The 26,441-nt window shown below is 51.5% G+C and overlaps 14 protein-coding genes across 14 annotated transcripts; 8 read left to right on the top strand and 6 right to left on the bottom strand.

Annotated features, from left to right (window-relative positions):
* Positions 1-558: 558 nt before the first annotated feature.
* On the bottom strand, positions 559-2,763 carry K460DRAFT_371758 (F-box domain-containing protein). The gene is made up of 2 exons (XM_040934411.1): positions 2,271-2,763; positions 559-1,895 (listed from the first exon to the last, which is right to left on the bottom strand). The coding sequence occupies exons 1-2, from the start codon at positions 2,612-2,614 to the stop codon at positions 716-718; spliced, it is 1,524 nt and encodes a 507-aa protein (XP_040783119.1). The 5' UTR covers positions 2,615-2,763; the 3' UTR covers positions 559-715.
* A 35-nt stretch (positions 2,764-2,798) lies between these two features.
* Positions 2,799-4,632, top strand: K460DRAFT_210721 (eukaryotic initiation factor-like protein 4A-I). Its single transcript, XM_040927263.1, has 5 exons — positions 2,799-3,134; positions 3,247-3,390; positions 3,463-3,719; positions 3,840-4,464; positions 4,520-4,632. The coding sequence occupies exons 1-5, from the start codon at positions 3,101-3,103 to the stop codon at positions 4,528-4,530; spliced, it is 1,071 nt and encodes a 356-aa protein (XP_040783118.1). The 5' UTR covers positions 2,799-3,100; the 3' UTR covers positions 4,531-4,632.
* K460DRAFT_210675 (uncharacterized protein) lies at positions 4,633-5,118 on the top strand. The gene has a single exon (XM_040927262.1). It carries the CDS (start codon positions 4,735-4,737, stop codon positions 5,023-5,025), a length of 291 nt encoding a protein of 96 aa, XP_040783117.1. The 5' UTR covers positions 4,633-4,734; the 3' UTR covers positions 5,026-5,118.
* A 123-nt stretch (positions 5,119-5,241) lies between these two features.
* On the top strand, positions 5,242-6,598 carry K460DRAFT_371753 (uncharacterized protein). Its single transcript, XM_040934410.1, has 3 exons — positions 5,242-5,327; positions 5,414-5,597; positions 5,672-6,598. Exons 1-3 carry the CDS (start codon positions 5,304-5,306, stop codon positions 6,457-6,459), a joined length of 996 nt encoding a protein of 331 aa, XP_040783116.1. The 5' UTR covers positions 5,242-5,303; the 3' UTR covers positions 6,460-6,598.
* A 441-nt stretch (positions 6,599-7,039) lies between these two features.
* K460DRAFT_399468 (uncharacterized protein) lies at positions 7,040-8,110 on the bottom strand (the record flags this gene model as incomplete). The annotated part of the gene is made up of 2 exons (XM_040936240.1): positions 7,787-8,110; positions 7,040-7,736 (listed from the first exon to the last, which is right to left on the bottom strand). Exons 1-2 carry the CDS (start codon positions 7,909-7,911, stop codon positions 7,040-7,042), a joined length of 822 nt encoding a protein of 273 aa, XP_040783115.1. The 5' UTR covers positions 7,912-8,110.
* Positions 8,111-8,490: 380 nt separating this feature from the next.
* K460DRAFT_296609 (exocyst complex component Sec10) lies at positions 8,491-11,119 on the bottom strand (the record flags this gene model as incomplete). Its single annotated transcript, XM_040929646.1, has 3 exons — positions 8,491-9,235; positions 9,289-10,973; positions 11,024-11,119. The coding sequence occupies 3 exons, from the start codon at positions 11,117-11,119 to the stop codon at positions 8,491-8,493; spliced, it is 2,526 nt and encodes an 841-aa protein (XP_040783114.1).
* Positions 11,120-11,688: 569 nt separating this feature from the next.
* K460DRAFT_371750 (di-trans,poly-cis-decaprenylcistransferas-like protein) lies at positions 11,689-13,116 on the top strand. Its single transcript, XM_040934409.1, has 3 exons — positions 11,689-12,373; positions 12,434-12,857; positions 12,910-13,116. Exons 1-3 carry the CDS (start codon positions 11,845-11,847, stop codon positions 12,998-13,000), a joined length of 1,044 nt encoding a protein of 347 aa, XP_040783113.1. The 5' UTR covers positions 11,689-11,844; the 3' UTR covers positions 13,001-13,116.
* A 159-nt stretch (positions 13,117-13,275) lies between these two features.
* K460DRAFT_210622 (40s ribosomal protein-like protein S15) lies at positions 13,276-14,333 on the bottom strand. The gene is made up of 5 exons (XM_040927261.1): positions 14,208-14,333; positions 14,139-14,157; positions 13,922-13,979; positions 13,540-13,836; positions 13,276-13,484 (listed from the first exon to the last, which is right to left on the bottom strand). Exons 1-5 carry the CDS (start codon positions 14,223-14,225, stop codon positions 13,415-13,417), a joined length of 462 nt encoding a protein of 153 aa, XP_040783112.1. The 5' UTR covers positions 14,226-14,333; the 3' UTR covers positions 13,276-13,414.
* Positions 14,334-14,876: 543 nt separating this feature from the next.
* On the bottom strand, positions 14,877-15,318 carry K460DRAFT_296186 (ribosomal protein 60S; the record flags this gene model as incomplete). The annotated part of the gene is made up of 3 exons (XM_040929619.1): positions 14,877-15,056; positions 15,108-15,194; positions 15,247-15,318. The coding sequence occupies 3 exons, from the start codon at positions 15,316-15,318 to the stop codon at positions 14,877-14,879; spliced, it is 339 nt and encodes a 112-aa protein (XP_040783111.1).
* A 307-nt stretch (positions 15,319-15,625) lies between these two features.
* K460DRAFT_390049 (uncharacterized protein) lies at positions 15,626-17,233 on the top strand. Its single transcript, XM_040935762.1, has 2 exons — positions 15,626-15,802; positions 15,858-17,233. Exons 1-2 carry the CDS (start codon positions 15,797-15,799, stop codon positions 16,956-16,958), a joined length of 1,107 nt encoding a protein of 368 aa, XP_040783110.1. The 5' UTR covers positions 15,626-15,796; the 3' UTR covers positions 16,959-17,233.
* A 1,554-nt stretch (positions 17,234-18,787) lies between these two features.
* K460DRAFT_371745 (uncharacterized protein) lies at positions 18,788-19,547 on the top strand. The gene has a single exon (XM_040934408.1). It carries the CDS (start codon positions 18,849-18,851, stop codon positions 19,485-19,487), a length of 639 nt encoding a protein of 212 aa, XP_040783109.1. The 5' UTR covers positions 18,788-18,848; the 3' UTR covers positions 19,488-19,547.
* A 273-nt stretch (positions 19,548-19,820) lies between these two features.
* On the top strand, positions 19,821-21,384 carry K460DRAFT_371744 (uncharacterized protein). The gene has a single exon (XM_040934407.1). The coding sequence runs from the start codon at positions 19,875-19,877 to the stop codon at positions 21,171-21,173; it is 1,299 nt and encodes a 432-aa protein (XP_040783108.1). The 5' UTR covers positions 19,821-19,874; the 3' UTR covers positions 21,174-21,384.
* Positions 21,385-21,824: 440 nt separating this feature from the next.
* Positions 21,825-24,227, top strand: K460DRAFT_371742 (uncharacterized protein). The gene is made up of 3 exons (XM_040934406.1): positions 21,825-22,040; positions 22,091-22,376; positions 22,428-24,227. The coding sequence occupies exons 1-3, from the start codon at positions 21,889-21,891 to the stop codon at positions 23,961-23,963; spliced, it is 1,974 nt and encodes a 657-aa protein (XP_040783107.1). The 5' UTR covers positions 21,825-21,888; the 3' UTR covers positions 23,964-24,227.
* A 616-nt stretch (positions 24,228-24,843) lies between these two features.
* K460DRAFT_421484 (uncharacterized protein) lies at positions 24,844-25,728 on the bottom strand (the record flags this gene model as incomplete). Its single annotated transcript, XM_040938145.1, has 4 exons — positions 24,844-24,894; positions 24,945-25,111; positions 25,162-25,242; positions 25,290-25,728. 4 exons carry the CDS (start codon positions 25,726-25,728, stop codon positions 24,844-24,846), a joined length of 738 nt encoding a protein of 245 aa, XP_040783106.1.
* Between the last annotated feature and the right edge of the window lie 713 nt (positions 25,729-26,441).

The following is a 26,441-nucleotide window of genomic DNA, read 5'->3' as shown; positions in this document are numbered from 1 at the left end:
TCAATGACAGTGTTCAGCCTCAATAGCATCAACATCATTTCGATTCGGATTAAGAACGCGTTCCGTCGTGCGTAAGCATACTTAAAGACACGATTTTACATGCACCACTCCTGGGCCTCAATGGAAAAGTCGACACAAACAAGCCTACGCTCTAGTTGAACTCCGACTCAAGCAATTCCACGGAGCTCCTGGGGGTGGGAGTTCCTCAGACCCAGGGCCTCCTATATCGCGTCGAGCAGTTCTTCCGCATCATCTGTCTTTACCTCGACATACCTTCACCAGAGACATACCTTGTGCAGCAGGGGTGGGTGGGTGTGGTCTTGTTGTTTTTCGACAAGGAGGCGGGCCTACGCCATTTCGCAACGGCATTCCCGAGCCCGCATCGATTAGCGGTGGAGTTGCAGATAGTGGACAGGAGGATCTAGGAACTCTGCTCTCTTTATAGGTTGGAGACATTATTAACTACTGTCAGTCAATGGAATATACTCACGAGTGAGCGAGTTGCTAAGATGAACACTATTTCGCCAACACTCCTTGCACACTCGCCCAGCTAGGATTGCCTTGGTGAAGGTGACGAGGCCGACGGCAGGGCCTGCTGATAAGAAGTTGCGTTAGGATTTGGTGTTGAACCAAGGCAATTTATATATTTGATGTAAGAAGGTCATGTCAAGTATATACTATTAAGCAATTCGTATAGTATGGTCGTAAAGTATGTCTAAGGGATATCAGCATCATCGTCGTCCCCACCAAAGCCAAAGCTGAACCCTCCAGCTTCTTCCTTGTCCTCTCCACTCTTAGTTAATTCTTCCCACCGTCCCTTACTCTTCTTCCCTCTCTTCTCTAGTTCCACGAGTCCCTCTTCCAGAACATCAGGATGTTGTTCCCTCAATCGCTCAACGAACAGCTCGTACGCGCGGTCACATACATCTTCCTTGAATCCACTGACCTCGCCCCTCTGATCGCGCAGAAAACTCAGGACGTCAGGTAACTGCTTTCGCGGCACAAAATTCTGTGTCAATGCCAGACTATCTTCTAGATTGAGGACGAGGTGGAACCACCCTGACGGCACGTGCAGGACTTCGCCAGCGTAGCAAATGCCCTCTTTACACCCTGGCGTCTGGCGCGCCAACTCGTGGAAGGTGAGCATGTACTCTGCAATACTGAGTGGGCTCGTAATTTCGCTCTGGTCATCTGAGACGATAACGCCTGGTGGTGGTTCGATGCCCGGCCCGGCAGGAAACATGAGCCAGTACTTGCTCCCTGTGAGGACTGCATTCCACGCACTCGTCGCGTTGGGATCTTTATGAAACGTTGAACCGCTTCGCTTCGGGCCCATGATCATCCAGCGACAGTCTGGGCGGTGCTCGCCTAGCACGCTGAACAGGTCTTCTCCGAAGCATGTTGGACTCCAATACGATGCTTCTTTCGAGTACGGAGGGGCGGTGATGTCAATCCCGGTCTTTTCAGCAAAGGCGCGGTCAAAGAGGTAGAGTGGTGACTCGTCGGCGTTGTCGTGTATGTATGACATGTACTTTGTCATGGGCCAGTCTACTGCTTCGGCTCTGAACTTGGTATCTGGGAAGTTTTTGAGGAGGTATTCAGATGTCCAGGTCCCGTAGACGGGCCATTCTTTGACCGGCGAGGTGAGGATGAATGGCTTGTTGGTCCATGTCTCTGCGTACTCTTCGTAGGTCAAGTCTGGCAAGCGTGCAACCTCGTTCTGCTTGGGGATGTTGCGTGCAAAGGGCCCTAGAGGGGTATGCGCGCATTGGAATGGCCGGTATAGAGTGTCAGAGAAGAGATTGGGACATGGTATTGAGGTAATGTTCTCTTTGGCTGTGCTAAGGTAGGTGGCTCGCCAAGTTCCCCGCCACCCAAAGTCCTCTGGTGGTGCTCTGTTTGCTGGTCAGCGGCCATGTTGACATGGGTAAATGATGTTTGCCTGAAGATCGAAGCAAACAAAGCCCAGAGTTTGACTGACGACTGGACATTGGGGAAACCAAGATGCAAAGAAACACATATCCACTGTCTAGCATCTGGAGGCAATAATCTTAGAACATGCTACGCCCTCATTTGAGCTAGGCTCGGGTATATACACAGGTATCGAACAAGGAGAAACAAGGATATAGAGAAACGACTAAGACGAAACTGATCCTGGCAAAATTTGTCAACGGCTTGGGTCCTTCGCATGTTATGCATGACTGTAACTATGACTGGATGGGACGAAAGAGGGAAGGCGAGGTCATCAGTTTATCGACCATGGTACTTACTCAACGAATAGTGCTCGCCAGAGCTCATCCAGGCGCGTAAAAGCATACAAGGCGCGACATGTGCTACCCAAGCGGATCAGGACGTCAGCATCGAATGACTCAAGGATGTGGCTCAGAAGCTCGTCGGGCAGCCTGGCGAACAGTCCAGATCGAGTCTTGATGTTCTCGGACGATGTATACGCATTTCCGGCCGGCTTGACACCCAGAGGATGCGAAGGGACCGCTGCCGCCACGTCTTCGTCGTCGTCGTCGTCGAAGTTGGCCACCGCTGAGACTTTGATCTTTTTGGAGGGTCGTGATTCGACACACGCGATGCTGGGGTTCTCCAGTAGGCCGGGCGCCATGTCCAAGGCGGATTGACAACTATGCTCCGTGATTGCTCAGCGCGGGCACTTGAAAGCTGCAACAAGAAGACTAGAGGCAAACGCAGGAAACAGCGAAGAGTCACAGGCCGGCGCAACACTCCGGCGGCACAGGGTGAAGGCGAAACCGTGGGGGATGCTTTGCCTCTTGACCACACGCACCGAGTTTTTTAGCGAGGCGGTTTGGCGCTAGCACCGCGAACCTAAGAGATTTTTTTGGCTTATAACGTCGGCCACCCACCCACCTTCTGCTCCTCTCCCACCAACAACACACTCAAACAAAACCAACTGCAAAACATACCCCTAGATACCCCTTCGATTCTCGCGCAGAGGATCTGGTATCTAGTTTTTCCCACACAAGTTTCGACACCAGCGGCGGTATCCAGAGGATCCTCCGTTTCACCCCGCCACGACCTTTTTTCCGACTACGGTGCAGCGCCAGTAGTCGCCCGCGTATAACTCGCAATCATGGCTGATAAGGGTCTTGAGGATGTGCCTGAGGGTAAGTTGTACCCTGCCGCTGCTTGAGGTTGCGCGCCCCGCACTGCGACAGCGATAGCGACAGTGACCTCAGCCGCCGAGATTTCTGCGACTCCAGGCTAACCCGCACCCAGGCCAGATCGAGTCCAACTACGATGAGACCACGGACTCTTTCGATTCCATGAACCTGAAGGCTGAACTCCTCCGTGGCGTCTACGCCTACGGTTTCGAGCGCCCCTCTGCTATCCAGCAGCGCGCCATCATGCCCGTTATCAAGGGTGAGTTTGCCTGCCTACACCACCACCAACACCACCACAATTCAGTGTGCAGGTGACTGACGTAGACACTAGGCCACGATGTCATTGCGCAGGCCCAGTCTGGTACCGGTAAAACGGCTACCTTCTCCATCTCGACCCTCCAGAAGATCGACTCCAACATCAAGGCCTGCCAGGCGCTGATCCTCGCCCCCACCCGCGAGCTTGCACAGCAGATCCAGAAGGTCGTTGTTGCCATCGGTGACTTCATGGACATCCAGTGCCACGCCTGCATTGGCGGCACCAGCGTCCGTGACGACATGAAGGCCCTCCAGGACGGTCCCCAGGTCGTTGTAGGCACCCCCGGCCGTGTCCAGGACATGATCCAGCGTCGTGTCTTGAAGACCGACCACATGAAGATGTTCGTCCTCGACGAGGCTGACGAGATGTTGTCTCGCGGTTTCACCGAGCAGATCTACGACATCTTCCAGCTTCTGCCCCAGTCCACCCAGGTCGTCCTCCTGTCCGCCACCATGCCCCAGGACGTCCTCGAGGTCACCACCAAGTTCATGCGTGACCCCGTCCGTATCCTTGTCAAGAAGGATGAGCTCACTCTCGAAGGTATCAAGCAGTTCTACATCGCTGTCGAGAAGGAGGACTGGAAGCTCGACACTCTGTCCGACTTGTACGAGACCGTCACCATCACCCAGGCTGTCATCTTCTGCAACACCCGCAGGAAGGTCGACTGGCTCACCGACAAGCTCACTGCTCGCGACTTCACCGTCTCCGCCATGCACGGTGACATGGACCAGGCCCAGCGTGATGTCATCATGAAGGAGTTCCGATCCGGTTCTTCCCGTGTTCTCATTGCCACCGATCTCCTTGCCCGTGGTATCGACGTCCAGCAGGTCTCGCTTGTCATCAACTACGATCTGCCCGCCAACCGTGAGAACTACATCCATCGCATCGGCCGTGGTGGACGTTTCGGACGTAAGGGTGTTGCCATCAACTTCGTCACCGCTGATGATGTCCGCATGATGCGCGAAATTGAGCAGTTCTACAGCACACAGATCGAGGAGATGCCCATGAACGTGGCTGGTAAGCACCCCTTGATTCCCGCCGTTAACGATGTACCAACTAACATGAATGATAGACCTTATCTAAGAAGCTGTTTCTCGCTGCCTTCCAACTACCGTCTCTCCTTGCCCACTATCGTTTTGGTGGTGTAATTGGGATAGAGGCGGTGGTAAGCTAATCTGAGCACGCCTGCACGGCCAGGCGGCGCTCTTTGTTTGATTCGGTTCAAAAGTGGTTCGAAGTAGGACGGGTAGTCGTCCTTACATCGCGGCATCTTGGCGTTGGTCTTTCATGTGCAAAATGATTTCCTCAAAAGATGTTCATGGCATATGGATAGAGATGAACGGCGGGTGCTTAGTTGACGGATTGTTTCTCCTCTACAATCTACTGTTTCTTTCCTACTACTCTACGGATGTCTTGCTGCGACTTGTCGAGGCATGTTCACGCGTCGGGATTTCTTTTCCTTGGCCACGCATGTCGATGATAACGATCATGAGTTTCCTGTCATATAGAGATGCGATTCAATTGCATGTTAGTTACTTAAGATGCTCCCGACTTGCGAGGTTTATGTGTATCGACTAATCTAACAGAGCCTCACGCATCTAGTTCACCCACACAGACCTCGAGACTATATCGAACGTCGAGACACTTCGCCACCAAACTGAAACGCAAGAGGAAACAACTTTGATGCCAAGTACCCCGGAATACGACGGGAATACGATGGTGATTTCTGGGGTGCTCAGTTCGCTTATCGATAGCCTCGGTCCATGACATCAACCCCTCCTACTTCCCAAGTACCCATCTACGCGCAACTCATGCGACCAACAGCATGGCTTGCCCAAAGCAAAGCTATTGCGACCATGGCGCTTTCCCAGTCTTCTGTTGTAGGTTCGCGGCCTTCTTCCCTGCGGCTTCATAAGCCACTTGTGCCTTGCACGACACTTCTTAGCAACGCTGACTTTACTCATAGCAAGCGTTAAATCGCCTTCGGACCTACACACCTCCGCCAACGCAATGGCATAATTGTCCTCTTACCCGGCGCGCTGCCGTCCTCATTCTGCTATTCCCGGATAGACATGGCGAACTCAAAGTCGTTCTTACCATGCGGAGCACCAAATTAAGATCATATGCAGGGCAAGCTGCCCTTCCTGGAGGTACGATGGCAAATGTCATTCAGCAAAGGCGAGAGGAAGAAAGGGGTAGAAGAATAAGAGCTGACTCCAAACAGGCAAGGCAGATACCCTCGAGGAATCGCCATGGCATACAGCGCGGAGAGAAGCATATGAAGAGATTGGACTACCCATGGACGAAGAGAAGCTACGAGGATTCAAAGTAGAGCATCTCTGCGAACTACCTGCGAACCTAGCGAAGACAGAACTCGGTGTCCGACCCTGCGTCGCTTTTCTCTCTCCCTCTTCTTCAACCTCTTCTTCATCCACGAGCCCACAAGCCGAAGAACGTTCTGTCGAAGAAAAGCTCATCCCGCGCCTGGACCCAAAAGAAGTAGCCGCCGTCTTCACAGCCCCCTTCCGTTCTTTCCTCCAGAAAGAATGGACAGGCGACGGCCCCGCACCGGTGCAAAAGAACGGCAAACCAGAGAAATGGTACAGAGGAAGTTGGACAGATTGGCACGAAAGCCGCTGGCGAATGCACAATTTCTACATCCCCCGACCTCCACCGTCTCCTGTCGCGCTTTTGCACAATCCTTCCAACACCTCTACAACATCTGGCCCCTCGCTTTCGCCCCATAAATCTCCCCCCGGGGGCGATGATCTACACCCAGAATCCAGCGCGCTAGATGATCTTACAACGTTTAGGGTGTTTGGTATGACGGCACGGATACTGGTGGATGCAGCAAGGGTCGCGTACGGCGAGGAACCGGAGTTTGAACACAATAGTCATTTTGGAGATGAGGAGATGATTGGGCGGTTGTTGAAGATGGGGAGGCTAAGTGAGGAGAAGAAAAAGGGTGAAGTGCTCACGAAGGAAGTGTTGAGGGAGGCTAGTAAGATGTAGTTGATACTTGTGGTTTGTTAAATATGTTATAGAGCGTTACGAGCTAGCGTCTGCGCTGAGTCTCGACCGCTGAGATCACTCAGATCCAAAGCTAAACCGTTGATACCAGAAAAGAGAATCCTCAACTCCAGTTGACCCCTTCATCCTATAGGTGAACTGTGTAGTCAAACCGTTACCTCTGCTCCGCGCTGCCAAAAGTGGACGTGTGTGAGCTCTGTGTCCAAACCCGGAGTTAGTCAAGCCTCAAGTAGTGTGATGTATAGCTGATTTCGTACGTACCACCGAAGAAGGCTACACTCACTTGAGCTGGCGGGTGAATTTGCAGCAAGAGGCTGGCATTGTTCCATGTAACGTAATCGAGTAGCCACGCATTCCCAATCCGACTAGTTGCGTCCAGAAGGTTACGAGAAGGTATAGTACATTCGCCAGTTGAATCGATTCGTGGAAGTTGGAAAATAAACCATGGGTCTCGACCCATGGCTGATATGTTGCTTAGCAAGCGGACGGTATCCATGACCATGTAGCCCTGAACCTGTTAGCTTGTTGCAATATAAGAGCGATGTGATACGGTACTTACTCCTTAAGCAGATTCGTCCTCCTCACTCTCATCTTCTTCCTCGGTAGATTCTTCTTCGGTAGATTCTTCCTCTTCTGCTTCTGCCATCTCCTGCTCGTACTCTTCCAAATCCTCGTAGTACGCAGCTGTCATAATCTTATCCAAAGCCTCAGCATCAGCCTCCAACTCAGCCTTAGCCTTGGTCTCCACGATAAAGTCCAAACATTTCATCTTTGCGAACTTCTGAGCTGTGCTGTCGCGAATTCTGGACGGGTCGCGCAGGAAAACGTGAATGGCAGTCTTTAGACCGGCGCATTGCTCGAGCATTGGTGGGATCTGGTCTTGATAGGGTAAGTCGAGGAAAGGATTCCTTAATCCGAATATCACGGTCGTGATAGCGTTCTTCTGGTCGTCATTCAAAAGGAGCAGCCAGTCATTGAACTCCACAGTTTGAATCTGAAATGTGTTCAGGCTAAACGCGAGGAGGCGAGTCTCGCGGTGGAGTAGACGACAGACATATGTCAACGATAGTAGCCTGTCCCAGGCCTGGTATGACCTCGCCTCGCTGCCGTAAGGCCTGCATTCAAGACGCCATTTCGTTCGAACCCCGCCGACGGTCCGTGGATTAACTTCCTGCCCACCGAGGGCATAGCCGTAGATACGATTGCGGATCTCGCTAGGAAGACGGAGGAGCGGCGACTCTGTTGCGTTCCTCAGAGCACTTTTCCTCATCAGCAACTAGTCAAGATTATACGTAGAGCTGGGACATACATTTCATCCATCTTCGCCGTCAGGCTCCTAGTGAAGCGCTTGCTGTCTTGCCTATTGACTCGATAGTCCCCCTTCGAGGTAGACGCGGACTGGCGCTCCACCTTCTTAATCTCTGGGCGACCCATGCTGAGTGAGAGTTCTTGCGTTGAAATGCGGATAGGGTGTGGTTTGCTGAAGGTAGTGGACTCGGTGAAGAAGGGTGTTAGGGATTTATATACACGTACTGGCCGGTGAGTGGGGTGAGATTAGAAGGTGAAGGCGGATCGTAGTGTATAAGCGAGATTGCGTTGCGGGCGTGAAGTGAACATGAATGGAGTGTTGTCTCTGCAGACTATTAGCATAAATCCCCGATGTTTTCACTAATAAGGTGCAGGTGAGACGGCTACACTCGCCTAGGTAAGAAGAGCGCACTCACCTCAAACGGCAGCAAGATGAACTAAGTCTCATGTTAGATGACCCCAATACACGTACTCGTCATTCTTTACCTACAACATGAACCTAGATGAATATGGGCTACTTGGTATTTTTAACTACTCGCTATAAATATGTGGCAATCAGATCACGCTTCCAAACACACAGCTATGTGCCTTCGGCATCCCTTCAATCAATGGATCGGGCGTACAAACAAACGCAAGATGGTTCAGCGTGACCGGCTAAAGCACTACTTCTCTCCACTCTCTTACTTCTTGTTCACAATGCTAGTGTTAAAACCCACTAAGCACGCTCTGCACCCCAATCGTATTGACATCGTCTCTCCGCCCGATATATCCTTTCAGCTCCTGCGCATCCATGCCCCCAGCAGCCCTCAGTCGATCCCTCAATGCCTCCGGCCCAATGATGAACAACGTGCTGACATCCGTCAACACATCCATGGCCCCGGTTTCCAGCTCTTCACCCGTAGGCCACCCTCTGACGAGTTCAACATAGCGATTCATGTCCTTGGACACGCTGAGGCCGCCGACTTGCGAGATGGTGAATTTTAGGAGGTGAGCGAGGACGAGGGAGCGTAGCCCGCGCGCGAGTTCGGCGAGGAACAGGGAAAGGTTGCGCCCGGAGAGGGCGGCTGTAGCTTGTGTGGCTACACGGGTCAGGAATGTGGAGACTTCGCGGCAGGCTTGGGTTTCGCTCATGACCATATGGTCTTCCTCTCTAGGTCGGAAATCGGTCTTCTTCTGTTGGGCTAGGCACTTGTTCACCCAATTTAGAGAGGCTGTTAGTGTGAGGTTGATAATGTTGGAGAGCTTCGATTCGAGGGTTGCCATTGTGGTGTTTGTGGATTTCTCAATATCGCGGCGGATGGTAAGATTAGGCGTGCAAAGTGGGAGGAGGATTGTCGTGGATGTTTGTTGGAGAAGATGTAGGATGGTGGTTATGTCGTGTAGAGATGGAAGATGAGTAAGGTCGGGTGGGGTCTTCGAGTTCTCCTGTGCAGCAGCATGGTCTTGGGCACTAGGTCGAGATTAGCACAGTGTTGGGGATATTAGAATAGGACCACCACTTACGCCTCCAGTGCAGTCTCGAGATAAATCTCACCCATTTGCCGTAGTAGGAGGCTCAGTAAGACTTGCACATCCTTCGGCGTCTCATTCCCTGGTGACACCTCTAACCCACGCCCAACGCCCTCTGCCAACCACTTCAACATACGCTTAGCAGCAGACAGTGATATTCTGCCATCTTCATCTGTTACCTCGATGTCTTTTTTCTCCTGTTGATCTTCCTTCAAGCCAGCAAGGCGTAGAAGTGTCGCCTTCTGACTGGCTGGCAGGTCTGTGCTCTCAAGACGGTCCATGTATTTGTCACGAGCCGATGCAGCCAGCTCTTTACCTCGTTGAGCAAGTGACCCGAAGTATGAGGTCGGCATTTTGCTCCGCCGCGAGTGGTAAATGGTAAACTTTAAGAGCAATGATGAGTATTGTTCCTCGAGATTCTTCTTCTCTCGCTCGATGTACCTCTCACCAATGAAATATGATGCGAAGAGCTCTTCGAGCTGCTGATCTAATGTGGCGGCCACTTGTGAGGTGACGGGTTCTGGGTGCTCTGTTAGGCCGTGTGTTTTGAGGTCTTCGACAAGTTGGGTGACGTAGATTTTCGAGGCCTGTAGAGAGCGTAGGAAAGCGAGGGACGAGAGATCGCTTGCTTTGTCCAATACCATCTCTAGTCGCTGTTGTATTGATTGCTGGAATATTCGTTCCATGAATCTTATCAGCACCTCTTCGTAGTATGGGAAAGCTCGCCTGATTATGGCGGATTCCTCTTGCAAGACAATCTTGACTTCATCGATCAGAGATTGCAGTGTTGGCTCAACGACTGGTGGTTGGGCATCCGGATCCTGAAGGTGCTCCCACGTTTGCAAGTCCGACGAAACCTCATCGGTGATAAGCTGAGTACGGTCGATGAAGAACGAGTGCTGGTTGACATAGGTGGTAATAACACTGGAGCCATCGTTGAAGCCTCTCAAAGCTATTGCACAATCGCGCATGCCGTTGTAGTTTGGCCGTCGATAGCATTCGTCGAATTTGCTGAGTAGATCTTGTTCGAGCCTCTCCAAGAACTTCTCGATGACTTCCTTGGTGTTGTGCTTCGATTGCTGCGCTAGCCTCCTCTTCGCGCCGTTCTGTCCTTCGCCATTGATGCGCGGATTGATCTCAGGATCCAAACGAATGCTGATTCTCAGCAGCTGGCGTGCAAACTCAGCACACCGGACAATGTCGCCGCTTCTTCGCTGATCTTCGAGGATATTCAGTTCGCCACGTTCGCTGACTTCCTGCCAGCATTCGATCAGGAACTTGGCATCAAGGGCTCTTTTCCTTTGACGGTCCAGCTCTTCTAGGCGCTCGCCTATGCGCATGGCGATATTACCGCCAGCATCTGGGCCTCCATCATCATTGCCATTGAGCGAGCTATCCAGCTTCTGGAAGCGGTCAATGGCTTGCTCGAGTCTTCGGCCTAATGACTCGACATTCTGATTGTGTTGCGCCTCCGCCCGCCTCACAGCTCCCGATAGTTCGTTCTCCTTCTCTTCTAGGTCCTCGGATAGATTATTGAGTCGCGTCAGGGCATGTTCGAAGGTGCGGATGAGAGGTTTGGGGTCGAAGGTTTGTTGGCCAGAGGGTCCTGACTTTCGTGATGCGGGTACGGCAGCGTCGGAAAGGTCCTCGATAAAGTCTTTGACTATGAAGTCTTTGCTCTGATCAGATTAATGGGGGTACATGTTTATGAAGCTCGCGGGTAGCTTACAGAGAACTTGTCTAGAGTGAACTGCGGACCCCTAATAGATGTCCTCGAGGTATGATGCGTGAGGATTGACGCCGAGTCGTTGCCCGGTGCTTGCATTGTGAGCACTAGAAGGATAGTAGAGACGAGAATCGAGCGTAGGCTAAGGGGGACCAGGAAAGTGATTGGCGCTCTATCGTTGCTGTGCGGCCAGGTAATGTGCCCTGGAGCTGGTGTCTTGGAGCCTGTCGCAAAGCATGAGGCGTTGCGCTTTCGCTACTGGTCGCTACTCTTGGAGATGTACTTTTGGTAGCTCCTCTAGTCTGGAATATAGTGATCCGACTATCAACATTAGTTACTTGGCTGCTACCTCTCCCCAAAGTCGTGAATGTGGCTGATGGCGCCGCCCCGCGTCTCCGATCCCTTGTCTGCAACTGCAGCTGCTCCAGCCGAACGAACACCAAGTGACCTCATGCACCGCGAACCCTCATACCACCCCCTCTAAGGATACTGGGAATGCCGGTACAAAGCCCTTGTTTTCGGCATCATCACGGCCATCTGTTCTTGTCACGACGTGGCCTCATACGCAATCGCGCCTCCCTCCAAGGCTGAGCAACTAACATGTTACGCACTGGGCTTACTCTCCTCGGCAGCGACGGCCGCCACACGTATGCACCAGCCTCACCCTAGGAAATTTATAGGATCTCACACCCCCCGACCATGGCCTGCTAACACGAGCTTTCTTCTTCTTTTTCTCTGATGACTGCTGTTCTTCTGCAATTCTGTGTTTTGGATATTTAATGAACAGTTGTTTTGTCCCCCAAACACTCGACACTTCTCTCGCAATGGCAGCCAGAGGCACCACACCTCAACAAGAGATTGCCTTCCGCCGAGGTACGCTCCACGGCAAGCAATTAGATGCAAAACAACGCGAAGAACTTCTAAAACCCTTCCTCCCTGCCGAACCCACATCCTCCGACGAAGCAAAAGCCGCCCGACGGCGCCGCGCATCCCTAAAATCCAAACCCAAATCCAAACGACACGGCCCCGTGAAGACCTTCCTCTACTTCGCAATCTATCACTTCATCGCCCTCCTGTTTAGCATCTTCTTTCGCTTTCGGCGCGCCTATCGTCTTGTCCGGGGCAAACTCATCTCGCTCCTCAAATACCATCACCGCACACCCGAGTTCATCGCACACGATGTCAAGAACCTCGTGAAGCTGCCGAAGCACCTAAGCGTGATTGTGGAGTATCAGGAAGATGATGGGAGCCAGGGAACTGCAGGCCTGGAGGGGCTGGTGAATGATGTGTGCGAAATTGCAGCTTGGGCGGCGAGCGCGGGGATCCCGTTATTGAGTGTTTACGAACGAACGGGTGAGCCGACATGGAGGACAAGTATAATCAGAGAGAGATCCGAGGGCTAACATGGCGAAGGTGTTCTCAAAAATTACCTCCCCCAAACGCATGCCAGTATCTGGAACACACTCGAAGCCTACTTTGGCGCGCGACGTAAACCAACCCTCTCCCTCCGTGCACCCCATCTCAGCTCCTATTCTCCGCCAAATACACCCCCGCAAACCGCAGAGCTCAATGGGGACGACCTCAAGGAGGACCGTCAGCACCTAACGGTTCTCTTGCTCTCGGAACATGACGGACGAGACACCATCGTCGACTTGACACGTACGCTGGCTGAGATGGCACAAAAGGGCGATGTCCACCAGGAGCAGATCAACATGGAGTTAATCGATGCTCAATTAAATGACCATGTCTCGAGCGAGCCAGACCTATTGATCTTGTTCAGCCCGACGGTACAATTAAAAGGGTATCCACCGTGGCAGTTGCGCTTGACTGAGATCTTGTAACCTTCCCTACTCCAAACGTCGGTAATCACTCGCTAACTATGCTCGTAGCCACCTGCCAGACAATAAGGGTGTGAACTATCAAGTCTTTCTCCGTGCTCTTTACAATTTTGCAAAGGTCGAAATGCGCCTGGGAAGGTAGACCATTCCTGCCCTATTTTGCCTTGTCTTTCCATACCAATACCCAGTCTCATCACAATCAATCGAGTCGTCAAGTGAATGCCACACTCGTCATCAGCCTTCCTGTGATTATCAAGCCATAAGCTGTGATGTGTCATGTCACTATCGAAAACACAATGTCAACTGTATGTACATTTAACATCACTGTCGATTCATTCAATGCCGTCTAGGTAAGCACTCGCTGGAGGACTGGAGGTGTGGAGGTATCTCAGATGTGATAGATGGTGCTATCTACATCCTATCTTCATGTCCGCCGCGATCGCTTTTGTGCGTCACAGCCATCGAGAGTAATGCACCTAACACCTGTATTCGTTGTAGGTCATCAAGTACATTGTCCGTCCCACGAAATAACCCATGCAACCAAGACCCAGACCATTTACTTGAGAGGAATGAAACGGGAAGAGTGAGTGGCACCAATACCCGGCCTTCCGTGCTTGACGGGCTTGCTGTGAGTGCGTTAGCCATCTGTCCCTTGTATAGATGTAGATCCGGGGTACGCACTATGAGATGGAGAACTCTCCAAGGTAGTGGCCGACCATCTCGGGCTTGATTTCGACCTGGTTGAACTCCTTGCCGGAGTAGACGCCGATGACGCTGCCGATCATCTCGGGAACAACGATCATGTCACGGAGGTGGGTCTTGACGAGGTCGGGCTTCTCGTTGGGCTTGGCCTCCTGCTTGGACTTGCGGAGCTTCTTGATCAGGCCCATGGGCTTGCGCTTGAGACCGCGGTTGAACCTTCTGCGGGCACGGGCGTGGACGAGGTCACGGAGCTCCTCTGAGCCAAGGTCAAGGAGCCTGTACACGAATCAGCGTTCCGTCGCCAGCAATGTAAAATATCCAACAGCGCACTCAAAGTGCCGCTGGTCCCTGAAAGACGTACTGGTCGAGGTCGACACCACGGTAAGAGAACTTGCGGAACGCTCTCTTCCTCTTAAGCTCTGCAAAATATATCGTCAGTCCACGTCTCTTATCATAATTCGTGAGTGTATCTCCGCGAGCGCAGAGTCTTGGTGTCGTTTCGAAGGCGTCGACTACTCATTCGTGCTCGATTGCAGTGATGTGCTGTGTGGGAAGGGATCGTGGAAGTAAGAGCGTACCGGCAGCCTCCTCGGCGTTCTGTATTGTGGTCAGCGGGCTGCAGCAATTGCGTAGCTACAAATACATACGTAGTCTGCGTCAGCCATATTTGCGTTTGTCGAAGTAGCTAGACAGTGAACTTCGAGGGTCGCGATGTGGTTGTCGGTCGTCGAAAGCTGGACGTCGCAAAGGCCAAATCGTCGTGGGCTCCGCTGGCTAAGCGAGTCTTGGCACGCTATTGGCCGAGGGAGCAGCAATGCATGAACTCGGAACGGAAAGCGCAATGGAACACCAAGATATTACAGGCAGAGTCTGACGTTTTATTTCACTTTATTCCAGAGCAATTAATTAGGAATGCTTTGATGAATTCTATCGAAAGTTCGTTACATCCTGGTTGGAGAGTACGTGATGGCCTCAAACACATACATTCACACTGCATATTAGCGAAGTAGTGAACGGTATGGTCCACGGGCACTGGAATTTGATTTGGGCGTCCGATGAGGTCGACGGAGTCAGACGTGAATTGCATGTCACATGACGATATGATATAGTGTCACGGAAGAAAATTTGAGGGTGCATGGCTTCATTGAGGTATCCTAGCAAGCAATATCGAAGCATTGCCGCAGTGTCTTTTCCTTATCCCATCCATCGCGCGCTGAACACCGCCCAAATGCTCGTGCTCATGTCGCATGATTCTCGTTTTGACAGAAAGGTTGACCAGATCATACTTCGTCGATAAGCTGAGATTGACGATGCGCTTAATCGAAGAGTCCGAAACCCATGTCGTCGTCTGACTCCTCCTTCTCCTCCTCCTTCTCCTCCGCAGCAGGAGCAGCGTCGGCAGCACCGGACGCGGCAGCAGCGCCACCGGAAGCAGCAGCACCGCCGGCGCCACCTGAGGGAACGGATGCGAGCTTGGAAGAGCCCTCAGCGATCAACTACAGCATGTAAGTATGAATTCAAGGTTGTTCGTGAGCGATATTCCATACCTCGTTGATGTCCTTGCCCTTGAGCTCGGAGATGAGCTTCTCAAGGCGCTCGGAATCGGCCTCGACACCGACGGACTCTAGAACAGTCTGTTTTACATGTGAGCAGTCGCATTCAAACGGGATTTCCCAAGTGTCTGACCTTGACGTCGGAGGCAGAGGGCGAGGTGTTTCCACCGAGGCCGAGAAGAAGGTATGCCGCGAGGTGCTTCATTGTGAATGTGGTTTGTAGGGTTTCGTTAGGAACGCGAGTTCAATCGATTTAACCTGCGTCTATCAGTATGTGCGTTGCAGCGCAAGGGAAAAGATAATGCGCACCGTATGACCGGAGACTGAAGCTACAAGTTCTCGTCGGGGGGTTGTCGATCGTAAAAGTTCGGTAGCCTGGTGGAATATTGAAGTGGTGGGATTTCGCGACCGCGCTATACCCCTTTCACCTAGCGCTAGTCGACGCCGTAGGGCACGTGATGTCAAAGCCCAAGTATTAAAGAACTCGTCTGCGCCGCCACAGTCCACCTATTGTGCCCGCGCATTCAATATCTTACAGGTCCCGTGCGCCGCCTGTCTCCGCGCTCGCCATCGCCTCCTCGTCGACTATTTATCGGCGATTTGTTACCCGGGAAGCATGTACAACTTGGACTCCAATCGATTCGGCCGGTAACACTGAGTCAAACGCGTATTAGTCGCCCACCATGAGTGTGAGTCCAGCGCCTCTAGCAGCACCATCCTTTTTGTACTGACTCCGACTCTCAGACCTTCAAAGACATCATGTCCATAGTCGACCCTACAGCGCCGAAGACAACATCAGCACCCAAGCAAGTCGCACCTGCCGGCGCCCCGAAGCCTGTGCCACGACCGGCTGGAGGAGCAAATGGCGCATCACAGGCTCCACAGCTGAAGCGTAAAGCATCCGGTCCAGTTGAGAGCAGCCAGGTCAAGATACAAAGGAAAGAGGGCATTAGTCACCCAGCGCAGACGAATGGTGCGGTTCGTTCTTCGTCGACGCCTGCCGCAGCGAGACCAATAGCACCCACGCCTGTTTCGACCGTCCCGTACCGCGGAACTGCAGCGCCGGCATCTGCAAAGACTACAAATTTGACCGTGAGGAGGCCTCCTCCTTCGTCATCCGCATCATCTGTACCACCCAAGGCTGCAGCGCCTGCCCCTAAACCGGCACTGGCAGCTACCGGCTCGACTGCAGCGTCGGCGACTGCGCCTAAGAAAGGATATCTAGCTCTACTTCAGAAAGCGAAAGAGAAGGATGCAACGAAGCCCATTGCCTCGCCAGCGAAGCATGAACCAACAAAGATCCTGTCAAGAAAGGAACGTTTGGCACTCAAGGCAGAAGCAAGTGCAGGCGCCAAGGGCAAGAAGCCAGGCATAGGGCTGCCTTCGAGGCATCTAAATGCGAAGGTCGATCCGTCGAAAGAGAAACGGAAACCAATCGAAGTGGGTTATCAAGGCACTGCACGGCCGACCAAGAAGCCTGTCGAGGTTGGATACAGGGGAACCGCTCGACCAGCAAGTGCTCCCGCACCTTCAAGTAGGGACGGGATAGCTGCAGCCAAGGCGAAATCGAAGCAGGCCAAAGGACGTTTTGATGGATATGCAGATTGGGATGATCTCGATGACATGGACGAGGAGGACGAGGACGACTACGCATCCGATGCCTCCTCTGACATGGAAGGCGGTGTATGGGATGTTGAACAGGAAGAGCAGATGGCACTCAAGGTCGCAAAGAAGGAGGACGCTGAAGCACTAGCGGAGGAAATGAGACTCAAGCGTGAGAAAGACGAACGAAAGCGGAAGTTGATGGCCATGTCGAAAGCAGCTGCCGCCAAAAAGAGGTACTGAGCACCATGGTCAGGAGTTACGGTTTACGATTTCATGGCATACCACACGGGCGTTTTATCAGCATTACTGCGACTGCATAGCCTGGAGCTGGTTACACTTTGGAACTTTTTTTTCTGTCGCCAGGGCGCATTCATGATTGTGTGCATATTGGAGCAACGATCGAACCTTCACAGTAAGTGGTCACTAGATGAGACTACGTATATTGTATATTGAACAACGCTGTTGGTGTTAAACCTTCAGTCCTAAGAATCATAATGGTATTTTACATATAGCTGTATACCGCTCTTCCTATCGTCATGTCCACATATGGTTCTCACGTCACATTCATCCAAGATAGTGGCATCAACCTGGACTTCACAAGACTCGACTTCCAAGCTAAACACTTCAAGCACCGTCATCAAGCCATGATTGACAATAGCGCAGCAACAAACGCCAGCTCATGACAGCCGAACACATGGACATGGCAAACACCACATCGTCCACCGGTACGCAAACACAGGTGCTACACACGCATCCGCTGTTAAGTCTCCCTATCTAGTTTCTCTTCTCCTTGCAATATCACTCCCCGACGCCGAGAATATGCCACCATATTTACAACGCCTCAGACACTCATTACGACGTCGTTCCCTTCCTCGGAACACAAACATCAACACTCCATCTAGTAGAGATGACAAAGGTAAGCTAGGAGCTGATGAAGTTGACTATGACGCGGACATCGCTAGGGGCAGAAGGAGGAGCTCTCCACCACCCCTCCCCGAGATCATTGACTTGGGTCCACCAACTGCAAATCGATATGTAAACGACGATATTTTCTGGAACAGCAGCATGATAGAGGCGGACGTTGATCCTATGAGAGCGAGGCCCAGAAGGAATGGAAACGAAAGGAACCAGGACTCCCTAAAGACGGCGGAAGGGGAGCCACGAAAATCTGTCCGTGGTCCCGGTCAAGGACATGAGGCAGCCAAGGAGGAAGTCCACAGTCGTACTCTTGAAGGCAGTAGTGCTCGTAAGTCTCAGCGAAGCCAAAGCGACAAACAAGGGTTGGCGCGAAATGCAGAACCTGGAAGTGATCGAGTAGAAAACGACCTCAGGGTTATGCTTACTATCCCATCAAGATACTCGCCGGAGCCTTCGACACGACCACCACCGGACAGAGCACCGATCACGCCAGGAACCGAAGAATGGGACCAGTTTATGGACTTTCCATCAGAAGGCTCTACGCACATCTACCGCACCAGTAACGGAAATACAGCGAGAGCAACAGAGACAACGACGGCGAAGCTGACAGTAATCCATGAAGACCTCCCGGATCACGGACTAGCTCTTCTCTCAGCATCATCACCAACGCCCTCAGACCACCTCCGAAATGGCGAGGTGCTTACATGGAATTTAGTGCTGAATCGCATCCTAAAAAATGAGTATGTGGATCCAGAGATGAAAGAAGCAGTCCTAGAGCGCGTTCAGAACAGTTTTACTACGAACGGCTTAGGGCATGGGGAGGACATGTTTGTATCAGCACAGGAGGCAGGATTGGTGCCAAACTTCAGTTATCCGATTGCTGGGAGTGCGTTTTATGACAGGGTTGCTGCTGAGCGGTTACATCAAGAATCTTTGTTGGACGGAGTTACAGTGGAAGACGGGAAGGAGGAAAATGAGGAGAAACTTACGAATGGCGTAACTCCTGGCCCATCTGATAGCGGGTACTCGACTGAGTCGGATCACGACGAGCTGTACCGCGCGCCCACACCTCTCGACGAGCCCCCAGACCGCTTACACTTCCTCCTCTGCAGCGTTCTCACGCCCTCAGAACTCTCCCTTCACTACCACACCGTCAAACGAGCCTCAAACACTACCAAGTCCAAACCTCCGCCCTTCCCAGCGACCGCGCCTATGTCCAATGCTGAGAGTACAACGCCTTGTCGCGATAGACTGGTCTGCAAACTTCACACCGTAATCTTGGGATTACAGGACAGGATAAGTGGGCTCGAGGATACTCTTGTCCCGCAGCTTAGTACTTGGCTTGAAAAGAAGAGTAACACAATTGATGATCTGATCGTCGAGGTTTTGAGATCGAAAGCAGAGATCACCGACCTCAAACACGCAGTCGACTTTGGAAACAAAATCGTAAGCGGGTGTTGGGAGCGGGAGGGGGAAGTCTGGCATACGCTGGCTAAGATACAGACGAAGAGGCGAGCAAGGAACAGCGGACTGTTCAGAAGACTCACAGGGCGGTGTCGGGATCAAAAGCCCCAAGATGCCGATCGGTGTAGTGGTGATGTCCCGGAGGGTTGTGAAAAGCAGGCCTCACAGCACCAAGCTTCAGACGTCTCGTTCCCTAGGACAAAGGAGAACAGCGCGACGCTGTCGAATAAGGAGCTGGACGCCCTCCTCGCGATCACGGCGCAGAATGTGAGGATTCTGAGAGAGGATGTCGAGGATATGGTCACGATGGTGCAAGAATGTAAGCGGAGAGCTTCGGGGATAGAGGAGATCGAGAGGGTAGAAGAAGGGTCATGGAGAGATGTTTAAAAAGGATCTGATTACCTGTTTTCGAAAGGCTTGCATTATGAGCAAATGTTTTGCTTCATTTCGGTTATAAATGTGATGTTAATGAGTCCTTGTAAAGTGTTGGACCGTCGAGAGGAATTAGGACACAATCGTAGCATGGCGTCAAGTTTCCAACAAGCTTCCTATTCTTACTAGAGGCTTACTTCCTTCTATGGCTGTAAAGTGAGCTCTCTACTTACGTTCGTTAGCTGGTTCATCAATTATTGGTGACTTGACAGGGGTAGTCACGCACAGTCCACTTGCATTAGTCGCGACTTCCACGTCAAGCGCGTTCCCTGCCCAACTCTTCCGCTAGCCAAATATACTCTCCACACGACCACATATTAGTCCTCTCACTCTCGTCATACCATGTCTGAAGCATCCAGGCCAAAGTACGACAACCTTCCTGGCATCGATACTGCACCGGATATCTATGAAACCCCCGATCTCGCCGAAGATGTCTCTACAATTCAAGCGTCAACTGTTGTTTCCGAGTCGGAAGGCGAAGACGACAACGATGCCGAACAGTCAGCAGTACACCACCAGCGTCTTCAGACTGACCAGGCTCGCAATCGCTTCCAGCCCTCACGCATAGACGCAAACGGCGTCGACTTCTCAGACAATATCACCGCACAGCGCCGATCATATCGCATAGTTACCCAACGTCGGCGGCGGCGTGGCGAGATACTAGGGGACGACAGCGACGAAGAGGAAGAGAGCTTTGCGAGGAAACTTTTAAGGATAAAGCGAGAATTGGCCGGGTTGGAGAGCGAGTATGAGCGGAGACTGGAATCAGGAGACAAGTCGAAGATCGAGGAGCAGGACCCCAAGGAAATGTTGGAGATTATAGCGAGTAAAGTGGACACGATATATGCGGCTCACAAGGGTGGTGCTCGAGGCGCCGAGGCGATTCTTGACAGGACGGTGCAGAAGTTCGACAACTACAAGCCTTTCGAGCCAAGTCCCAGGCTTAGCAAAGCGATCGCCAATCAGCCACCACTACCCGGGACACAAGTTCAGCGGAATCAGCTAGAATTCGTACTGAACCAAGCGGCGGAGTTTGACAAGCGAATTACCCAATTGGAGAACAACCTTGGATTGAATGGGAACACGATGCCGGAACTAAGCGACAATGCGCCATTTCCAGTCTTCACTACGCTGACAAAGTTGGAGCAAACCCTGGGTCTCATTGGAGATGCTTCAACAAACAACCTCGACGCAGTATCACAGCAGATTAAGAAGCTCACAGCCGACGCCGAGCACCTCAAAGAAGTCCGGACAGAAGCTTCACGTGCCAGCTCGAGTCACGGTGAGAACAAGGCTATCACATATCCAGATCAAGACGCCAAGATCAGCGCGCTCTATGGCACGTTGCCTTCGATTGACAAGCTCTCGCCTATCCTGCCTTTGGTTCTCGAACGTCTCCGCACACTGCGACTGGTACATACAAGTGCCTGGCAAGCGGACGAAGTCTTGTCTGAGCTTGAGAGACGGCAATCGAAGCAGGAATCCGAAATCAAGAGGTGGGAGCGACAACTTGAAATCGTGGAGAAGGATATGAAAAAGAGTGAGACAGCTATGCTAAACAACATGAAGATCGTCGGCGACGACGTCAAGATGTTGGAGCAGAAGATGGCAAAGTTGATGGCAGGAAGTCAGGGAGAGTGAGCATGGAAAGAGACGACTTGCATATAACCACAAACGAAGCGCAGATCTATTCCCAGGGCGCATATGGTGTAGTTCGGGTTTGAAGACGATGCTCAAGCCCGTCCCTGATGTATACAAATGAGCGACACGCCAGGATTATCGTCTCAATCGATCACTAAAGATACCCAGCAGCTAGCCACGAATCAAGGTTGTTCATATTTATGTACTTCGGTGGTAATGCGCCCTCTCTGCACGTGCTCTGCAATGTTTCTTTGCCTTACAAGGCGTTACTTTTTAGAGTTTGCGATGGCTACCTGAACAGTCAGAGCTATTCTGCCCTCTATTCGTCAAAGTCACAGTGAAGCCACCAGCCCTAGTCGTGAATTGTACTTGCAGCCAACCGGAGGACTTCTCCCTCCGCATAAGCGAACCGACCTAGTAAGCCGTGACATGGTGGTCTCATCGTTTCGCAATCATGCAACTGCTGACAGGCGAGGTACATGGAGCCACTGTGATCGGTGTATGTGTGGGAAAATGGGGCCGCGGAGCAAAGAAGGTTTGCAAGGTGCTGCACAGGGTAAAGTGGAGCGACAGTGGTGTGAGCCTGTGAGGGGACGTGATCGGCGATGTTGATAGCCTCTGCCGACGGAAATTTATCTCGATCGAGTTTCTTAACCACCTCCGAGTCGCGACTGTATTCAGTTTCAACCCTACCACTTTTTCGTCATTCGAAACAATGCCCAAGCGCAAAAACGACGCGCCTGGCAATGGCAAGGCAAAGAAGAAGAGAGCCATTTCAGACGACGAGGCTCACAAGAATTTCCGCAAAGGACTCTTTGACACCAAGGTGCTCGACGGATATACGAACTATTACGCAGAGTCACAACCGTATGCGCCAGTTCCTTCTACCAAGTGCGATGATCTGATTAAACATCTAGATACAAGCACGCCGTAATACAGAACCTCGTCGACGACAAGCTCCTCCGCAATGTCCGTAACGAAATTCGCGAGCACATCTCCTTCACGCCGAAAGAGACGGACATCTACAAGATCCACCAGTCTGGCGACTTGGCTAATCTGGATGGCCTCGACGACTCGGCGCTCAAGCGCTTACCTTCGCTTCTTACTCTTCGCGACTCGCTGTACTCGTCCGCTTTCCGCAAGTACTTGTCTTCGATAACACAGTCTGGGCCGCTAAGTGGTGTGAAGACGGACATGGCTGTGGTAGGTTGCGCAAAGTTCCAATTGCTAGGAATAATGCTGATTGCAGGATAGAATGTGTACACACCGGGCTGCCACTTGCTATGCCACGACGATGTTATTGGGAGCCGGCGCGTGAGCTGGATCTTGTATTTGCTAGATCCCGATATCCCGTGGAAGCCAGAATGGGGCGGTGCGCTGCGATTATATCCTACCGAGCATTTGAAGACACCAGAAGGCGACAAGGTCAAGGTACCGCAGCCCGACTTTTCGCTCTCGATTCCACCCGCTTGGAACCAGGTGTCGTTTTTCACAGTACAACCTGGAGAGAGTTTCCATGACGTAGAGGAGGTGTATAGGAGAGGCCTCGAAGAGGAGGCAGAAGAAGACGGAGGGCGCGTCCGCATGGCTATCAGTGGTTGGTTCCACATCCCGCAAGAAGGTGAAGAGGGCTTCGAGGAGGGTCTCGAAGAGAAGCTGGCAGAAAAGAGTTCCCTTGCTCAGCTACAAGGAGGCAAGGCCGACATTTTCGACGAGCCGCAAGCAAAGTGGATCGACAACCTGGACTGGGAAGAGCAGGCAAAGCAGGAGGACGATGAGCTGACCGAGAATGACATCGACTTCCTTATCAAGTACATGAATCCGAACTACCTCACGCCGGATACGGTCGAAGAGCTGTCGAAGATGTTCTCTGACGAATCTTCTTTGAGGCTCGCTGAGTTCTTGTCTAACAAGTTTTCCACAAGGTTACGGACTTACCTCGAATCCAAGGATAGTGAAAAGAACCCCAGCTTACCAGCAAACCCCCACCACAAGGAGTCAAAAGTCGGTGTTGCGCGACCACCACATAAGCATCGCTACCTTTACCGTCAGGCTGTTCAACCTATTCCTACCACTCCTTACCCCGAAAACGACGGGATGACACCCTACGATGACCTCGTCGACATCCTTTTTCCCCACCCCGCTTTCATGAAGTGGATCTCGCTTGTCACTGGAATCACCCTGACCAAGAGCAACATCTTTGCGCGCCGCTTCCGACGAGGTCTAGATTACACTCTCGCAACCGCATACGAGGAAGAAGACCCACAGCTCGAAGTCTGTCTCGGTATTACACCCTCCAAGGGTTGGGGTGATGAAGACGAAGAGCCGGAAGAGGAAGACGCACCGCAGCAGAACGGTAGCAGTAGTAGCTCAAGCAAGTCTAAGAAGAAAGGCAAAGCACCCGTCCCCGAACCCAAACCCGAAGAAGAAGTCGGCGGTTACGAAATGTACATGGCAGGCGAAGATCCCGACGACGTCCCCAATGTTTCTGCCGAGTCATCAACTGCTACAGGCGCAGGCCAGCGTCGCAAAGCTAAAGCCGATCCTGCCATTTACAAGTCTGCAGGCGACGATGAGGACGACGGCATTCTATTTAGCCAGCCTGCAGCCTGGAATAACATGGCGATTGTACTGAGAGACAGAGGAGTATTGCGGTTTACGAAGTATGTCAGCCAGAGTGCGAAGGGGGATCGCTGGGATGTTTGTGCAGAGTATGGTGTTGAATTTGGGGAGGATGAGGATGATGAAGATGAAGATGAAGATGAAGACGAGGACGAAGAAGAGGAGTAAGTGTTTAGGATGAATGTTGATAAGGATGGGGGTGAGACAGACGATATGGACCGATGTCGTGGTGTCGATGCGTATTTTCTTAGGAGCGATGTAAATGGGCGAGTCTAACAAAGTGACGATCTAGGTTTGGTATAGATCACGATATGATGTTATGAATACATTTTCGTTCCTTGCAATAAGATGGACTTTGTGCACTAATTACCCCGCTAGCGACTAAACATCTAACGAGAAGACATCACTATCAATGGAAACTGTTTCTGCGCAATATTGCACATTGAGGCCGGATCATATATCATGTGAACCCCTAGCCCTTTAGATATATGTTGAAGTCACCCCTTTGGTTTTACACATTCAATCGACTCGTCTAACCCTTGATAATCTCTTTTGATTGTATAGTTTGCAATACTAAGGTCTTGGTTGTTGCTGTAATGGGTTATGGGTTATGGTGGTGTGGGCGCTGAATTTGAAGAGGAGAGGAGTCATGTTGAGGCGAGTATGAGCTAGAAATAATATTGTACGGCCTGCGTTGACCATATAGGCTTACCGCTGTACTTTAAAGCTTTTTTTAACGCTCTGACACTGTCTTTTTTCATTGTTTTTCTTTCTGCCTTCGGTTTCCAGCCGAATGGGGCTTCACGTTCGGACAAACGAACACACCATATGTTGAGATTAAACAGATGTGTCCTAAGGTTTGTAGGACAGTGGCTTAGCGACAGGTTGCAAAGGCTGCAGGTCACAACACGACCGATCCGACTGGAATTGTTGGAGTGAAATCGCCCGCCCTTTACTGGCTATGCTGTCAGACCAAGAGAAATGACTATCTATGACGGCCGATTTCTGAATTTTCTTACGAGGCTGAGCATACTCCGCCGATGAACTCTCATCCGATGATATTCTTGCCCTCGACTTCTGCCACAGTTTCCAAAGCGACCTATAAGTTGGTATGCAGGAGACTATTACAGTTAGGTTGGCGTTGATTACTGCGTAAAGCACGTTATTCGTCGTATCATCGCCTGTGAGGTTTCGAACAAAGCGAAAGAGCTCCAGCGCTATTGTCAGGAGACAGACAGAAAATACGAGCACGAGTCCTAATTTCTGCGTCTTTCGGATACGGAGTTTCCGCAATACGCTGAGAGGAAGAACCATTACTACAAGGTCAGTCATACATATGACAGTGAGTTGTCAAACAATGGCTCACCGGCAAAGTCGGTGCTGACATTGGCGACACAGATGTAAATGCGGGCCTTTTGTTGATATGAGTTATGCGTCGCACAGACAGCTAACTCCATAAGCTTAGCCGTTGAGAGAATCTTAAAAGGAACTCACCTGGATCATCCATCCTATTGATCGGACCACGCTGGGTTATGATACCTGCAATAGCAACACTCAACCCCAGAAGAACGAAAATTGCAACACACCACCAAGCCCGAATGAATGATCGTGAAACCCAGAATAAGTCTCGATAGAAGAGTAGGAAAGCGAGCTTAACCGTCCAGTGAAGGAAATAGAATGTAGCCCCTTGCGCTGTTTGTAGCCTACAGAACTGCGATATTGTTGCTGGTGGAGGCGGCGTTTGAAGCTCAAGGCTTCGAAGCATGATATGAGTTGGTCCAAACATGACCTGGGTGATGGTACAAAAGATAATGAGCCATCCGAGAGCACAGAGATGAGCTATGTCGTCCTTGTAGAACCGAAGCGAAACTCTATAGCGGATAGCATAGCGGCCGAGGGTAAGGAGAATACAGAATCCAGTTAAGATCCACATTACAATCTAGAATTGTTACGGCTAGCATAATTCGAAGGTTACGCAATACTAACCGTGATGTCTAAAGGTGCAGGGATGAAGTCAGCATATTTTGCACATGCAGTTTATACTCGAAATTACGCACCTTTGAAGGTAACCATGCTACCAGAAGGTTGAAAATTCATTTTGTCTCCTACAAAGACACGAGTCGACAGTTCGCTTGATTGTGATAACTGCGTGTTTTTGAAGAAGCAGGTTCCCGAGCTGCATGCACGCCACATGAGATAATCACCAACCTGGGTAACTGGGACCTTGCATCTAGACAGTGTAATACCCGGCACGTGGGGTCGGTATGACCGGCAATCAACGATACAGATTGGACGGTCAGACTTCCAAGTCCGGACCGCAGTAAATTATGTGGCTGCGGCTCAACGATGCACCGCCGGTACATCTTGGAGTCAAGTCGGCTCCGAAGTAAATATCTAGTATCAAATGTTGATTCGAGTATTTTGACCGGATCTCGGGGATCGCATCATCGGGAATAGAAATAGAAATGCCGTCTTTATTTGAACATGATGATGCCTTTCGAGTGCGAGGCGCAGTTCGCGTAGTGTTCTGTCTCATTCCGTTACACGTGCATATGCTACGTATATCAAGATAGTAGATCTGGGTGCACAAGATCATACATGGTTACGTACAAGTAGGTGTCGCACTTTCCTAAGTCGTCAATTCAT

The sequence above is a fragment of the Cucurbitaria berberidis genome (assembly GCF_010015615.1).
Source record: "Cucurbitaria berberidis CBS 394.84 unplaced genomic scaffold K460scaffold_7, whole genome shotgun sequence".
Taxonomy (NCBI): Eukaryota; Fungi; Ascomycota; class Dothideomycetes; order Pleosporales; family Cucurbitariaceae; genus Cucurbitaria; species Cucurbitaria berberidis.
Note: the sequence above shows the minus strand (reverse complement) of the source record. Positions and strands in the feature narration are given on the sequence as shown.

What these genes read in the sequence shown, in the direction of transcription:
- K460DRAFT_371758 (XM_040934411.1), bottom strand. Translation starts at nt 2,614, where the DNA reads ATGGCGCCCGGCCTACTGGAGAACCCCAGCATCGCGTGTGTCGAATCA. An exon ending in TGGCGAGCACTATTCGTTGA is followed by an intron (nt 1,896 to 2,270) that starts GTAAGTACCATG and finishes ACCAGCAAACAG; the next exon opens with AGCACCACCAGAGGACTTTG.
- K460DRAFT_210721 (XM_040927263.1), top strand. Translation starts at nt 3,101, where the DNA reads ATGGCTGATAAGGGTCTTGAGGATGTGCCTGAGG. An exon ending in TCTTGAGGATGTGCCTGAGG is followed by an intron (nt 3,135 to 3,246) that starts GTAAGTTGTACC and finishes ACCCGCACCCAG; the next exon opens with GCCAGATCGAGTCCAACTAC. An exon ending in CATCATGCCCGTTATCAAGG is followed by an intron (nt 3,391 to 3,462) that starts GTGAGTTTGCCT and finishes CGTAGACACTAG; the next exon opens with GCCACGATGTCATTGCGCAG.
- K460DRAFT_210675 (XM_040927262.1), top strand. Translation starts at nt 4,735, where the DNA reads ATGTGCAAAATGATTTCCTCAAAAGATGTTCATGGCATATGGATAGAG.
- K460DRAFT_371753 (XM_040934410.1), top strand. Translation starts at nt 5,304, where the DNA reads ATGGCGCTTTCCCAGTCTTCTGTT. An exon ending in CGCTTTCCCAGTCTTCTGTT is followed by an intron (nt 5,328 to 5,413) that starts GTAGGTTCGCGG and finishes CTTTACTCATAG; the next exon opens with CAAGCGTTAAATCGCCTTCG. An exon ending in GCAAGCTGCCCTTCCTGGAG is followed by an intron (nt 5,598 to 5,671) that starts GTACGATGGCAA and finishes GACTCCAAACAG; the next exon opens with GCAAGGCAGATACCCTCGAG.
- K460DRAFT_371750 (XM_040934409.1), top strand. Translation starts at nt 11,845, where the DNA reads ATGGCAGCCAGAGGCACCACACCTCAACAAGAGATTGCCTTCCGCCGA. An exon ending in GAGTGTTTACGAACGAACGG is followed by an intron (nt 12,374 to 12,433) that starts GTGAGCCGACAT and finishes AACATGGCGAAG; the next exon opens with GTGTTCTCAAAAATTACCTC. An exon ending in TTGCGCTTGACTGAGATCTT is followed by an intron (nt 12,858 to 12,909) that starts GTAACCTTCCCT and finishes CTATGCTCGTAG; the next exon opens with CCACCTGCCAGACAATAAGG.
- K460DRAFT_210622 (XM_040927261.1), bottom strand. An exon ending in CGTGGTGTCGACCTCGACCA is followed by an intron (nt 13,837 to 13,921) that starts GTACGTCTTTCA and finishes ATTCGTGTACAG; the next exon opens with GCTCCTTGACCTTGGCTCAG. An exon ending in GGAGAGTTCTCCATCTCATA is followed by an intron (nt 13,485 to 13,539) that starts GTGCGTACCCCG and finishes ACGCACTCACAG; the next exon opens with CAAGCCCGTCAAGCACGGAA.
- K460DRAFT_371745 (XM_040934408.1), top strand. Translation starts at nt 18,849, where the DNA reads ATGTCCAATGCTGAGAGTACAACGCCTTGTCGCGATAGACTGGTCTGC.
- K460DRAFT_371744 (XM_040934407.1), top strand. Translation starts at nt 19,875, where the DNA reads ATGTCTGAAGCATCCAGGCCAAAGTACGACAACCTTCCTGGCATCGAT.
- K460DRAFT_371742 (XM_040934406.1), top strand. Translation starts at nt 21,889, where the DNA reads ATGCCCAAGCGCAAAAACGACGCGCCTGGCAATGGCAAGGCAAAGAAG. An exon ending in TATTACGCAGAGTCACAACC is followed by an intron (nt 22,041 to 22,090) that starts GTATGCGCCAGT and finishes TTAAACATCTAG; the next exon opens with ATACAAGCACGCCGTAATAC. An exon ending in TGAAGACGGACATGGCTGTG is followed by an intron (nt 22,377 to 22,427) that starts GTAGGTTGCGCA and finishes ATTGCAGGATAG; the next exon opens with AATGTGTACACACCGGGCTG.